The sequence below is a fragment of the Pleurodeles waltl genome, chromosome 9, assembly GCF_031143425.1.
Source record: "Pleurodeles waltl isolate 20211129_DDA chromosome 9, aPleWal1.hap1.20221129, whole genome shotgun sequence".
In the NCBI taxonomy this organism is placed as follows: Eukaryota; Metazoa; Chordata; class Amphibia; order Caudata; family Salamandridae; genus Pleurodeles; species Pleurodeles waltl.
In genome coordinates this window covers 888,870,427-888,886,358 of record NC_090448.1, presented here as the reverse complement: position 1 = coordinate 888,886,358, position 15,932 = coordinate 888,870,427, and the positions used below count along the sequence as shown (strand labels likewise).

Genomic DNA, 15,932 nt, shown 5'->3' with positions numbered 1-15,932 from the left:
ATCTCTAAGCACTTTTCCGTGACGGGTGTCCCAGCTATGACCCACTTTGGCAGTACTAGGTCACTTAATATACCCTTGTGAACATCTCAAGGACCGTGGGCTCCTAGGGCGTACTTCAACTCTTTTTTTGAGAGCATGGGGTCACATCATATGGCTTCAGCTCAGTGCAAGTTTTTGTGTAGGGGCCAGCAGGTTCGCTGGTGTCTTCAGAGTAGTGTCTCAGTTCAAGGCAAGGAAAGCCTGTATGATTCCATTCTCCTTCATTGGTTTATGGGGTTTTATAAAGCACTTGATTAATCTGAAGCAATCTCCGAGGGACACCATTCTTTCAAGAATTATGGAATGATGGCCTTAGGGCATATTTTCAGGGACACTTCCAAGAGTTCAGAAAGCTCAGCCTCCCCATTTCTTATAACTGAAGCAGAGCACAAAAAAACTGGACTCATATGCAGATCTAGGATTTTGAGTTGAGGCATAAAAAAAAGGTTTCCTAGTGAAGACTTGAGGGGCTGGGTTGCTGTTGACTTTGTACAGGATACTTTAAAGAAAATCAATTTTAATTGCCAGCAACATGTAGTTGTTTAATATGGCTGGCTACTGTTTTAAATATTTGTGCAGTGGGTTTATGGGTTATTAGGGAATACTAGATAGATTGAACTGAAACAGTCAAACCAGGATTGTACAGATGCATTGGTGATTATAATGATGTGTACAAAGGAAGCAAAGGGAAATGCATCTCAAGAGGCGATTAAGACAAAAATGCAAGATGGGTTGACTTGGGGGTTGGGCGGGGTGGGGGGGTTTGATGGACAAATTTCAAGTCAGTATCGAAAACAATCCCAAGGTACGAACCAACGTCACTGAGTTGGGATTATCAGCTTTGGGTAGGGTCTCTGTTTTGGAAGGGTTTAACTTCTAGGTAATTCATTTGCACCCAGACACTGAAATCAGAATGGAGGGCTTAACTGAGGGACAGGTGTAGTTTCCCCACTTAAATTAATGAGGATTTGCATATTGTCAGCATATAGGTAAATAACTGGGTTAAAGCTGTTAAGACGTTGAACATATAATTGGAAATAGGAAGCAATAAAAAAGAACCCTATGGGGGTCCCCATTGGAGCAGGGTAACCAGAAAAGAGGAAGGGGCTACATGGACTTGCTGGGTTATGTCACTGCTGAAGGTTTTGAGTCCGGGAAGAGCTGGATCGTTTTTTTCTGGAAGTAAGAAAGTTGATGGCATGACAGAGCATTGGTTTCTGATTAAGGCAAAAAAAAAAAAAATCACTGTGCATAGAGATGCCTCAAGAATCAATGTCCCAGCAACACTAAAATAAGTGAGAAACAAATTCAATGGGAGGAAACATATAAACCTTTCGGAACATGTGTCATTAGTAACAACTTAAAAACTTAAAAGTAGGCTGGCTAGGGAGACACATGAGGGGCAAACAGGGCAGCCAAATTACCCTTAACAGTAGCCACTGCTAGGCCTATCAGGGCAAGAGACTGTGCAAACCATAATACATTATAAAGGTGGGACTGAAATGGGTTCAGACCTTCCAACTCGCGCTACTGAGCAAACCTATTTCAGCAACCCCCATAAGTGGGTTTCTTGGCAGCCAAGTTGATGTCCTCAAAATCAGGTGGCAAGCAGTTCTCCTAGTGGCACCTCAAAATTTCAATGCAAGCCACTGCAACATTTCAGGGTCTAGCCACCTTGCTGCGAGAACAAGCCCGCCCCGTGCAGTAGAGAAAGAAAGGTATCAAGTGCAGAGTTTTAAAAGATCGTTCTAACAAATCCTCTTCAACAAGTCTGGGACAACCAGGGTCAGCTGTGCTCTGTCTTTCCATACCTTCAATAGGACTGGTGATGGAAACTGGTTTGGGAAAAATTTGTTAAGCAGGCCCTGCGACTAAAGGTATGTCAAAGAAACAATTCAGAGGGAAGGATATGGGGCAAAACTGACAGCAATTCCTCTTCTGGGCAGTGGTGAAGAGATCCAGACATGGACACCTCAATTTGGAAAGAAGAATATTTATGTCACTTAAGGATAAAGATCTCACTCATGGCTGTGTAAGAGATGGCTAAATCCATCGCCCCTCAGAGAGGAGACTCGTAATGTGTGCTGCTACTGGCAAACTACCCCCTTGCTTGGTTGGCCACAAAAGTTGAATCTCCTCTTAACGCAAGACTCCACAATGCCTAGACTGTGGTGGTATTCTCCAAAATAACTTAAATAGTGTCCAGTGTGATGAAAGAAAGATAAGCCTTCATGGCAAGATATGCTTCCAGGACCTCCAACACATTTATATCAAAGTTCTGCTCTGATGAGGACCGAAGGCTCCTGGCTATGATAGATGCTTCAGCCCAAAATGAAGGTGTCCAAATACGGTAGCCTACAAAACTGTAAGACAGAAGGGATGACCAACCAAAAAATTGATAGGAGGGACACATCTACCAGTGCATATCAGACAGGATATATTTGAAAATCTGCACTAAATCTGAGAGAGTACCCCAATGATGGAAGCATTGTTTCCTTAAGCACCCCTAAAGGGCTCCTGTTCGCCATCTGGCATGTGTAAGGAACAGGAAATATGAGGCCACCAGACCTAAATATGATTGTATTTGAATGTCGTATTTTAATATGGACTGTGGGCTCAACTCATACGAGTCGTCATAATAAAACACCATCCCAAATAATGCTTAAGCTTAAATCAGCAATCTTAACGCTCTAGGACCCGGTCCACATATAATTAACCACACACCACAGGTTGCAACACCAAAAAAAACAAAACAAAAAAAAAAAAAAAAGCCACATGCGTAATCATAATTTTACAACATTAAATTTCTTCGTATAAAATACAAAAAAAAGTACCTATAAAAGAATGGCACATTCTCTCTACCAATTAATGTTTTTGCTTACTGCTATTTCTTTTCCTCGGGATACATAAAATTACCTAACCCATTACACTAATATCTTTAATATTCAACAGTCACAATTGACTGGAAAGTGACTGGCGTAAAAAAAATAAAAAACGTCATTATGGTTAGATTACAGCAGACAATGTTAATGGTGGGGAGTTCACTGTGCCACTGTTCTAAACTATAAAATGCCCCACCACTCCTGCCTTTTCTCAATGATAAAATGAAAGCAGCATGGTGCTAAATGTACAATAAAAGTCTACACACCAGCATAAATTGAATGTATTTGGGGTACAGTTTGTGAAAAGAAGGATTTGCTAGATCAGGAGGGATTCTGCTGGGGCCACGGGACCTCCCTAATCACTCCCTCATAACATCACTGCCTACCAAAACCCCTATTTACAGTGTGTTTATATTACACTTTAATGTGCTTGGCAGGATTAATGCAGTTTTCAGATTTCATCATGAATCACTGTAAAACTGAGATAACAGATTAAACCAAGGTTACTGCCTTGTGTTAAGGATTATTCCACACATGTATGTTCTATACAAGCCATTTATTTTGAAATGCCAACTATATGTAGGGTAAAGTCAATGTTACATGCTTTCTGGTAACAGTAGAAAAATAGAACCAGTGAAAACATTTGTACAACTGCAATGGTACTCAAAAGAGAAATGTATTGTTTTACAATGCATTACACAAGACTTGAATTCAAGTTTGGAAGTACCTAAATAAAAATACTATTTTTTTAAAAAAAACACTATATACAATTGAAGCGTAAACAAATCTTACAAAGTACTAGTTATGCAGGTTGTAGAAAACACTTGCATAGGACGGGAAATCAGTTCTTATAAGATTTTTCTTTCTGAGCCATTAGCACTGAAGGCACTTGACTTTTTTTTATTTTTACCAGCAACAGCACATTACAGGAAACTAAATATAAAACTTTTTGAATAGACCACTTAAGACCGACAAACTACATAAACCAAACAGCATTTTTCTTTTCGTCCATAATGTGTAGTCCTCTGTTGTGACAGGGGCAATGTACATTTTGGTGAGGACTACCAAACATGTACAGTATAAAAAATAGTTTAATTTCCAAAGTGACTAAACCTGAAACAAAAAAATAAACATGCCCATTCTAAACACTACAATAAATAGATATGAGTCCCAAAATTGAAAATTAAATACATGACAAGGTAACAATATTGAATTTTCAATTTAGGCTACCAAAATATGATTTTTTCATTTAATTTGTTAAAAAGTCAAATTAATTTTTGTAAACTGTTTGAATTGAATAGAAGGTCAAACATGCAACAAGAAGTCTTCATATTAGACAAAAGTAAATAAAACATTGCACAGCACTGGCTGAAAAGATCAAAACATAAGTGCAGGTGTTTCCTTCTTAAAAGTGCTAGAACAGTTAGATTAAATGCAAAGCAGAAAGGGCCAACAAGGTAAAGAGAGAAGAAAAAAAAATTAAATAGCAAAAACCTCTGAAGTTGTTAGACTCAGTCAAATGCACCAAGCTTTGTTCTAGCAAAGGACAAAACTTTTCAAGCTCCACTGTTAATGGATTCATGCATCCAGATTACAATTTGCTTTCAAATTAAAATCCCAACGCCTTTATTGTCTTAAACTGCAGGACATAAATGGTGCTTTTACCCTCTCAGGAGAGTGGTGAAAACTAGTCACTTAAGCATGCAGTATCTTTTAGTGAGGAAAGTAGACTGCTAAAGAGTAGAATAAATAACGAAAGAGCATCAAGCTCCAAAACTGCAGCTGCAGTTGCACTCCTTTTTCTGCATATCCAAATCACAATGTTAAAACAGACTGTTCACATTTTACTTGCCTCATTTACTGAGAGTTGAATCAACTTTCCAGCATCTGCAAGGCATCGCATCAACTCAGCATACACAGCGGCACTACACACAAAGTGCAGAATAAAAATTTGAGAGATGCATGCACTTATGAATGTTGATATCTTTGTAGCGTCTTCTACCCAGACAACGCCACCATGCACGTAAAGACTGAAACAATCATATATACCCTGTGTATTAAGGGTCTGGTCATCCAATTTTATATGAACGTACTACCACACCATTTGGGTTAGTGTAATGAATCCAATAGGAAAGCAAGAAAAGTGGCTTGATAACTATCACAGCATGCCACTAAAACAAGCATAACAGTAGCCAAAAAAAATGCAGAACTGTGTTTAGTAGCAAGATTAATAATAAAATCTCACAATGAAAACCAGATTTGTTGCATGTTCTACCAAACCTGCTATTCACTTATATTCATGAAAATACTGAAGTAAAATGACTGTATATGCAAGCTGTGACAACGAATCTGTTAAGCAGAAAAAAAATGTTTTTCATTGGTATTAAAAATAGACAGACTGACAACTGACCAGCCAAACATTTCTGCCACATGACGTTTAGGAGTGATTAACTGTTTGAGATGCCGTTTGGCTTGGTACTGTTGACGGAAGAATTTTTCAAACTTTGTACGTACTAATTTAAATGTGTTTTCGTTACATCTAAATCCGATCATTCACTCTGACATTCCCTAACAATTGGCATTTAACATTTTTTACAGCATAAAAAAAACTTTGTTCTAAGAACACAAAGCATCTTCCTACTTAAAAATAAAAAACAAAACTTCAATTTAATTCATCACCTGCTTCAATTCTGTAAATCTAAAACCAGTTCACAAGAATGGTAAATTGATTTAAAGTGAATGCAACCATATACATGCAATACACATTTTACGGGAAGGGTTATAGTTATGTAGTAACAGGCTTAAAAGGGATACAACATGAACACTCTTCCAACAAAAATATGAAACATAGTTCCATCAAGATCCTACATCTAAAGTAGTTCATACACTGTTGCTGAGTACCATTAAAAAATTAAATTGACAGCTCAGTGAGAGATCGTTTTACAGACCAAGTAAGATGAGAATCAAGATGTAGGGATTGGAGGGGAAAAACACTAATGTATAAGGCAAAGAATGGTGCATCAAGCACACACATATAGATTATGTCTAACAGAGTGAGCTTTTTAACTGATTTGTTGTGTATTTATCACTGAACATTTCCAGCTGGCACCACTTGCACTCGGAATTGTGAAAAATAAAATAAGAAAATCACTAACAGAAAAAACAGAAATGGTGTAGATTGTCTGAACAATTTGATTGTCTTAGGAATGCATGCAGTTTCTATTTTTAACTTTTCAGGCTCTTTGCCTTAAATACATTGGTGTACTATGGAGACCTGGCTGTTTTGTGTGTGCCCAATAAGTAACCAGTCCACTTGTTATTTAAAAAAACAAAAAAAAAAAACAGATGTGCTCATTAGCCAGATATACAAGTACGTTAGATCTACCCTACTAACCACACTATCTATATTACCAGTTTGTATTCCAATTTACAGTTTAGTTCCTATACCAACCAAGTGACAGCAAGAATGTTTTACCTCAGAGTTAATATAACCCTTTTTATACAAAATGACATTTACAAAGGGACAGTTTCACAAGGGATAGGATGTGTGATGAATATGGTGTCTTAAAATGTGAACCCCAACAACTTTTTAAAGATTTTAAACAAAATGTCAAAACATGGTCATGGCAATGAATGCACATACCTAATCGGTGGAGGTGAGAAGAAACACTTACTCTATGCAATTAATTATTAAACATTAGCAGAGGATACCCAAATATTTTTAAGTCGTTCACAGATCAAAGATACATTCCAAAGAAACTGTCACAATACTTCTCAGGTGAATCTCTCAATCACAGCTAGACAATTACACTTAATCATAACACATTACATAAAACACACCCCACTGACTTAATATGTTAAGAAAGCCTGGAAGTTCTGTGAAGACTTGTAAGATTTAAGATTTATACAGTACCGCAGGTGTTTGCAAAAGAATAAATGCTTCAGAATCTCATACCAGATTCAACAAAAAATTCTGATAATACAGTTCAAAGCAACTGGGAGTACTTGGGAGATGCCATCAATCAAACCTTCCAAAATGCAATTTCGATTTGCGCAAATGTTCAGATTGTTTTTGATATGTAGCTACACCCCCTAGCACCTACTGAGGGAGGTAATTTGGACTAAAATGTGAAAATAATAATATATATATTTATATTTTTCATTACACAGTTATATACATGGCCTTTAGCATCGGATTTGGACTTCACAATTATTCAAAACATTGACTAGTAATCTCAAACACATAAAAGCAAAGGTTGTTAATCATCACATAAAGGTGGCTATGCTTTATTTTCTTTAAAGTAAAGCCAGCTGCTGAACGATAAGGGTGCTCATCCTTTAGTATTTTAAAGGACAATTTAGCATTTGTGGACGACTTCAGCAATGACCTAAAATTCTCAATTTCCATGCAGCACTTAATATATGTATGCCTCAGAGTATAATGGATTCTTACTGAAGTGAGGCACATTACCTGTTAAATGGGCATAATGAAATCGGTTGTAAAATTTACTTCTCCCTTTCCTTTACTGCCTCTGTGAAAGTGGTTCAAGAAACCTCCACATATAAAACATAGGGTAGAAGAGATTACTATTGTTTTGTATAAATAATTTTCCAAATGGAATATACTCTATGTCATCCTTCCAGCAACAAACAAAACAGTTATAAACATTACTGAATACACAGAGAATCCTAATTGGATGCATATTCTTTAGAAGTGTGAGTTTTACAAATCAGTGGTGAAAAACCTAACCACAACAGCTTTTATAACAGCACAAACATGTCCGAAGTGTGACTGATTAAAATAAAATATTAGTTTCTTAAGATCAGAAACAAAACAACTTTTTGAGGTAACAAGGGGGTAAGTTTAGCTGACACTTATGGTACATTTAGTGTAAAATACATGTAGCAAAGAAATGTAGCAAAAGCTGGCAATTATCAACCGATCACATATAATACTATGGTTTCTAATAATTGAGCACCAATAAAAATTATTCCTTTTTAAAAATGCTTCACATGTGAAACGCACATTGAAAGTCACATGGAATACTGAATTCTGATGCAACTCATGACTTTGGCGTTTCATTTCAGTACCTGTGCCAAACATCTTTTTTACATTCTATGTAAATGTGTGCTTTCAAAAAATCTGGTTTTATGTAATTTCAAACTAAGACTGATGGAGGAATACTCTCCTCCTTCCACAAAAAAATGAATTGAGAGGTCTCTGTATTAATGTTACCCTTGAATCCTATTTTCTGCGTGTAAACTAAATTTAGAGTTAGTTCTATTAATGAAGCAATGCTCCTCAGGCTATACATGCAAAGGGTGCCAGTGGCCATGGCAAGATGACATAGCTCATGAAAATATTGTTTTACAAGTTAGTTATTCCCTCACAATTTCTGCTTAATGGTCTTCTATTTTCATATTGTCAGTTATTAGTAGTCACTTGCAAAGGTATCCTACAGAAAAAAACAGTTCACTTTCTTTCATCAATGTCTTGGTCACCGGGTCAGAAATTTCAGTGAAAGACACAGTGAATTGTCACAGTATGGTTTGGCCATTAACACTGAACACCAAATCTCAATCATACAGTAGCAACATGGAAACTTACATCCTTTAGAATGTCAAAGCCCTTTGTGAACACATTACACACTGGACGTAGTTCATCATAAGTGGGTCACAACTTATCCTATGAAATATTTTATGATACATGAGCCTTACTGTGCTTCTTTTTAAATATCATGAGGTTTTGCACTTATAGGTTACTGATAAACTACTTGGAAGACCTCTGCCAGCAAAGACTCAACAAACTGAAAAACTGAAGGTAATACTAATTATAAGTATATGTTTACACTACCTTCTTGTGGTATACTTGGTAGGGAGAAAATTACAACAAACCTGTCTCCAAAATGTTAATGTTTGGTTACACAAGCCACAAACGTTTGTAGAAAATAGTCTGGTCCTGAATGCAAACAATAGTGCTTCTCATAGCACGTTCTATATGTGCATGAATATTTTGCCATTCACAATTCGGTAACCAGTTTTGTGGAGTAGGATGCATCATGTACCACACTACCATGTTACTGTTTAATCAAAGGTTATCTAAACCTTGGTAATCTGCTTAATGGGGAATTGACTGGAGGCTGGGAGGATGACGTGAGGATATGTACTTCAGCCAGTGCTCTTAAAAAATAAAATAAAAACTACAACCCTCTTTTAGGGTTATTTTTTTTTAAAGTAACACTCTAAAGTTGGAAAAAAAGCCTAAATCCTGATATTTTGACAATGCCCACTCACAACCCCTTATATTATTGCTAACAGGATCGTCCCTATGCAGATTCTGCATGTCACATGTAAATAGTAAACAAAGTGTAAGTCATGGACGGAGGAAGAGATTTTTTCGGATTTACAAAAATATGGTAGAACAGTCTTACCTTTTAAAAAGCACAGTGAATATCATACTCTGGTACTGCCCAATAACTTGTAAATGCATTGCAAAGGCATGTGAGGTATACTTTCCTAATTGCCATTGCACAAGGTGAGGCAAGTGGTCAAGTATTAGGGGTAGCTTAAAATATGCATTTTCCCTATTGTTTGTTGATTGAATAAACTAGTGTAAGCATGTTTCTGGGGGTCACTAGATCCACTTCAAAACAATGGCATTTTTCAAATGGTGTACTTAGTAATTTGCCAACAAAACCTGTCACTTGGCTTCAAAATGAAACTGCAGGTTTAGTGATCAACGTATCCTGCTCAAAAGAATTGTTATTCAAATCAAAGAAATTGCGTGAGTGGAGATTCTCATGCCAAACTTATGAATGTTCCTCAACTGTGGCTCATGATAAGTTCAAAAGAGACCAGTGTTGCAATTTAATCAAGTGACAACTATAATGTGTAAAAATTAACCATCTAAATGATCATTCAAATACACAATCACTGTCAATCATGCAAAGTATACAACATTAGATTAGTTTTATGGGGAGAATGTGTTGAGCTCTGATCTTTGGGCATATTTTGTTAAGAAATGCACTGTATTTAATAAAGGGAATATTTCATGTATTGAGCAACCCACTGCAGAGATGGAACATGGAAGATAAAATGCCAAAGTGTAGGCCTTAAATGGTACATCATATGTATTTATACTGCGCTGGATAACAGATGTCAAATCAGTTTTAAAGCACATATTTGTAGAAATGTATATTAATACTAAGGGAGATAAATATATGGGCAGAAAGAATAAAGGTTCCAGCAATATATTTTTGCAAAAGGCTCTGCCAATTATTATGCTCATTAAAAAAAACTCAAAGGCAGTATCAAAATAAACTGAGAGCATGCTATCCCTAACCAAACATGTATATACAGAAATGTGATTCTAATGAATTAAAAACAGTTATCTGCTGGCAGGTTTGCATTTGTCTAGTCAGACTAAAAGCTGCAACAAATCAGACACTCCACTTTTAGGCACAGAGATAACTTGTAGAGGTTGCTTTCAAAGGGCTGATTTTTTATAGAGGAAATCTGGTTTGTTTGGAGATCTTCTTTCTCTGCTAACAGCCTCCTCCCTTTCCATGTCTGTGTTTCTCTGTAGTCCGTGATCTAAAGATTCACTGTCTGCTAGTCTTCTACTCGGCCTCTCATCTTGAATCTCAGAGCTGTACGCAGTGTGAGAAGGTCTGTTTGAGGTTAAGCCATATGTCAAGTCAGTTTCCATTTTCGTTCTTCCCCTTACATGAGGACCACCACTTCCTGCATTCTCTTGGGCAGCCAGTGCCAAATCCAACCTTTGAGGAGGCTGTTCTAAGACATCAAGGTGCATTGGTTCATTCTTTTGTCTGTGCGGATGCCCATCATGTGAAAGCATATAATCTCTCCTAGAGTCTTCAAACTTTTTAGGAGAAATTTGATTAGGTAGGTATGCCGACTTTAAACCACTTGATGATGGCTTACTGTGGCTGTGCAAGTCTGGGCCAAAGTATATGCTTTGTGAAGGCGATGAATGTCTGTTGGGTGCAGGAGTAGAAGGCCTGCAAGCAGTGTTTGAGAAATCATAAAAATCAGGATACTCCTTCTGGCTGTCATGAATATCCATTTTTTGTTCGAACATATGTTTCTTACGAGAGTTGTGCAGGTGTCTGCTTTGAATGATTGGCATGTGTTGTGGAGGCCCTAGTACCATCTCTGAAACAGGCTGGTTAAGATCTGTGTTGATTGTGAGTTCTGGAAGCCTTCTGTCCTTTAGGGACATAGAGGACACTCCAATTGCAATATCTGGCATAAGCTCGTTCAGAACAGGTTCACCGCACTATTAAAAAAAGAGAAGAGAACAGGATTTTAAGAGCCACTCTCCTTGGAGTTTTACACTTGCACAAACGCTGCAATATACTTGATATGTTCCACTTTTATTTCAATATAGACATGTTTATTATAATGCTGTATCTCACTAAATGTTTTACTGTCTTCATTCTAGATATGAGGAACAATTTACAAACGTTCCATCATAAGTAATCTGCTCCTTATCACTAATTGCAAAATATAATTTACTAGAAGAGAGTTTGCCACAGGGATAACCATGTGACCAGCTTTCATCACCCAACTTAAATTCTGTCCACTTAATTCACACAAAACAACAAGCTATGAGACAACTCTACTGTCCGAATCCCGAGAGCTTTGTCCTATATGTAATACACTGGCAAATAAAAGTAAAAGCTGCTTACTTGTAACATTTAATGTCAGAACCCCTTTAATAGGGCCACAAGCCACGCAGGAGCTACTGAGGCCCAACCATGGTGGTTGAGGCCTTTTACTCCTGATGTCTTGGGCCCAAAACTACTATGGATCCTAAGCAACTGGGTCAAGTACCCTTATGTACTTGACTCAGGTACCTGTGGATGAGTAGTCAAAGGCTCACTCTGGAAGGGGAGTGTAGATACAGGGAAGTGAACACGATTCCAAACTAGAAGTGCACAGTCTAATACCTACTTTTGTAAGAAAAAAATGTATTTTATTTCTAATTCATGAGCAATAACACAATCCCCTTGAGGTCAGGGTTCTAATAGTTGTCAAGTAAATTCCTGTCTCACCCTCTTCCTTATAATGTGGTTACGGTTATCCCAATTCACTGGTGGCCACATCCAGGGAATGCTCACTAATAAGCTGCACTCAAGAGATCCCCTATAACCCCCCAAGCTTTAGTCAAAGTGTCTAGGGTGCCACAGCACCATTAGCAGTAAGTCCCCCAGCACCCCACAGGCCCAGTTCAAGACTTACTTCCAGCAGTATGGAAGTGTTCAGTGAGTTCCCACTTCACGGGCACCCACATATCCAGATTCTGCTTGCCAAGAAGTATCGCTGTCCGCTGTGTACACATCAGTACCCAGCAGGCGCAGGTTCTCTCCCGCAAGCAGCAGTGCCGGCTTGTTCCAGTCATTGGAGCTGCTCCCGCTCCTCGAAGATGTTAAGTCACCATTTCCATCCTGGGGGATTGTGTGTGATGGGGCTGAGTATTTGACGTCTCAGACAGTGTCCTTGACAGTCCTCAAGGAATCAGCCAGGTGCAGGCCTTGTTGTGCAGACTTGGCCTAGCGGTCACAGGTGCAATCTTCCGTCGCAGTAACAATCCAAACATCTGGAAATGTAAGCACCAGTAGTCCTTGGGACAAAGAGAGTGTTCAAAGATAATCCCAGCCAAGACTCAGACTTCTCTGCTTCACTCGCCCTCACCAAGGCAGCCCCTCCTGACATGCGTTATCTGAGATTATTGCGGTAACAACTCATTGCTTCTGGAATATGGGATCACTGCAATAAAGTGGTGCGAGCCTGGCTCTTCCCTTACAGCGCTCACGATACAGCTCAGGTCACGGCGGCCCTCTCTTGGCATACGGGGGTCGGATCAGCACATGAAAAATGACCCAATCCATGCACAGCCTTTTTCTCACCCAGGTAGTCCCTCTAGGTAGGGCTCCCACTGGACTTCACTCCCTTCAATGCCCTTCTCTTCCCTCACAGGCGACACAGGTCTTGGCAAGCAGGCAGGTGCTGGTGCTTCAAGGCAGGTGGTCTTGGTTTCCAATTGTTCCGTGAACAAGGCTACGGCTGAAACGCGTTGGGTGGAAGAACATTTTCGACTCTCTTTAATATATTTTGAACTGTCCGTCTGGTGTCTTGATTTTTGTCCAACTGGGTGAAACAATTTGCAAAAAAATAAAATATATATATATATATATATATATATATATATATATATATATATATATATATATAATAAAGCTATACTCTAAACAACATATCGTCTGTTAACCCCATCCTTACTTCTCTCCCTTTACTCTTCTTTTCTATCTTTTTTTTTTTTTTTTTTTTACATGAAGAGCATTGGATCCGTATTCAAAAGTAACAAGACAAACAATGTGCATACCTTATCTAGGATGGAGGGATGAAAGGGATGGCTCACCTTCACTTGAAGAGGTTCCTGACGACTGCCTGACCCACTGCTACCTCTCCTTGAGATAGTGCTTCCAAGCAGTAATGCTGTGTAAATGTATGGCAGCTTTTCCATGTTGCTGCTCTGCAAATGTCTTGCAGAGGAACCCCTGCAAACAGTGCTGCTGAGGAAGAAACTGCCCGTGTAGAGTGAGCACCGTCCGATGAATGCAGTGATGTGCCCGCTGCTTGATGGCAGAAACGAATGGCTGAGGATATCCATCTGGCTATACTCTGCTTGGAGAGCAGTTGACCTCGTCTGGGTGCACTGTAAGCTACGAACAATTGTTTGGAGCGGCGGAAGGGCTTCGTCCAATCCAGGTAGAATTTAACACCTCTCTTAATGTCTAAGGAGTGTAACGCTCTTACCGCAGGAGTAGATGGATGTGGAAAAAAGGTTTTAAAAACTAAGGGCTCGTTCATGTGGAAATCCGAAGGGACCTTCGGTATGAAATGCGGGTTTGTGCGAAGTAGTAGTGTAGGGAAATGCCTCCTTGGCATGGTTGACCCCTGACTTTTTGCATTTGCTGATGCTATGTTTACAATTGAAAGTGTGCTGAGGCCTGCTAACCAGGCCCCAGCACCAGTGTTCTTTCCCTAACCTGTACTTTTGTATCCACAATTGGCAGACCCTGGCATCCAGATAAGTCCCTTGTAACTGGTACTTCTAGTACCAAGGGCCCTGATGCCAAGGAAGGTCTCTAAGGGCTGCAGCATGTCTTATGCCACCCTGGAGACCTCTCACTCAGCACAGACACACTGCTTGCCAGCTTGTGTGTGCTAGTGAGGACAAAACGAGTAAGTCGACATGGCACTCCCCTCAGGGTGCCATGCCAGCCTCTCACTGCCTATGCAGTATAGGCAAGACACCCCTCTAGCAGGCCTTACAGCCCTAAGGCAGGGTGCACTATACCATAGGTGAGGGTACCAGTGCATGAGCATGGTACCCCTACAGTGTCTAAACAAAACCTTAGACATTGTAAGTGCAGGGTAGCCATAAGAGTATATGGTCTGGGAGTCTGTCAAACACGAACTCCACAGCACCATAATGGCTACACTGAAAACTGGGAAGTTTGGTATCAAACTTCTCAGCACAATAAATGCACACTGATGCCAGTGTACATTTTATTGTAAAATACACCACAGAGGGCACCTTAGAGGTGCCCCCTGAAACTTAACCGACTGTCTGTGTAGGCTGACTAGTTCCAGCAGCCTGCCACACTAGAGACATGTTGCTGGCCCCATGGGGAGAGTGCCTTTGTCACTCTGAGGCCAGTAACAAAGCCTGCACTGGGTGGAGATGCAAACACCTCCCCCAGGCAGGAGCTGTGACACCTGGCGGTGAGCCTCAAAGGCTCACCCCTTTGTCACAGCCCAGCAGGGCACTCCAGCTTAGTGGAGTTGCCCGCCCCCTCCGGCCACGGCCCCCACTTTTGGCGGCAAGGCTGGAGGGAACAAAGAAAGCAACAAGGAGGAGTCACTGGCCAGTCAGGACAGCCCCTAAGGTGTCCTGAGCTGAAGTGACTAACTTTTAGAAATCCTCCATCTTGCAGATGGAGGATTCCCCCAATAGGGTTAGGATTGTGACCCCCTCCCCTTGGGAGGAGGCACAAAGAGGGTGTACCCACCCTCAGGGCTAGTAGCCATTGGCTACTAACCCCCCAGACCTAAACACACCCTTAAATTTAGTATTTAAGGGCTACCCTGAACCCTAGAAAATTAGATTCCTGCAACAACAAGAAGAAGGACTGCCTAGCTGAAAACCCCTGCAGAGGAAGACCAGAAGACAACAACTGCCTTGGCTCCAGAAACTCACCGGCCTGTCTCCTGCCTTCCAAAGAACTCTGCTCCAGCGACGCCTTCCAAAGGGACCAGCGACCTCTGCATCCTCTGAGGACTGCCCTGCTTCGACGACAAGAAACTCCAGAGGACAGCGGACCTGCTCCAAAAAGACTGCAACTTTGTTTCAAGAAGCAGCTTTAAAGAACCCTGCAACTCCCCGCAAGAAGCGTGAGACTTGCAACACTGCACCCGGCGACCCCGACTCGGCTGGTGGAGAACCAACACCTCAGGGAGGACCCCCGGACTACTCTACGACTGTGAGTACCAAAACCTGTCCCCCCTGAGCCCCCACAGCGCCGCCTGCAGAGGGAATCCCGAGGCTTCCCCTGACCGCGACTCTCTGAAACCTAAGTCCCGACGCCTGGAAAAGACCCTGGACCCGCAGCCCCCAGGACCTGAAGGACTGGACTTTCACTGCAGAAGTGACCCCCAGGAGTCCCTCTCCCTTGCCCAAGTGGAGGTTTCCCCGAGGAAGCCCCCCCTTGCCTGCCTGCAGCGCTGAAGAGATCCCTTGATCTCTCATAGACTAACATTGAAAACCCGACACTTGTTTCTACACTGCACCCGGCCGCCCCCGCGCTGCTGAGGGTGAAATTTCTGTGTGGGCTTGTGTCCCCCCCGGTGCCCTACAAAACCCCCCTGGTCTGCCCTCCGAAGACGCGGGTACTTACCTGCAAGCAGACCGGAACCGGGGCA

At 40.7% G+C, this 15,932-nt stretch overlaps 1 protein-coding gene across 3 annotated transcripts in view; it reads right to left on the bottom strand.

The window, feature by feature from the left end:
• Positions 1 to 3,462: 3,462 nt before the first annotated feature.
• BTBD7 (BTB domain containing 7) overlaps positions 3,463 to 15,932 on the bottom strand; it is a 353,483-nt gene continuing 341,013 nt past the window's right edge. For all 3 annotated transcript variants that reach the window (XM_069208224.1, XM_069208223.1, XM_069208225.1), the window contains one exon: positions 3,463 to 11,220. In XM_069208224.1, coding sequence (XP_069064325.1) covers positions 10,408 to 11,220 — 813 coding nt within the window. In that variant the 3' untranslated portion in view covers positions 3,463 to 10,407. The remainder of the gene's footprint in view (positions 11,221 to 15,932) is intronic.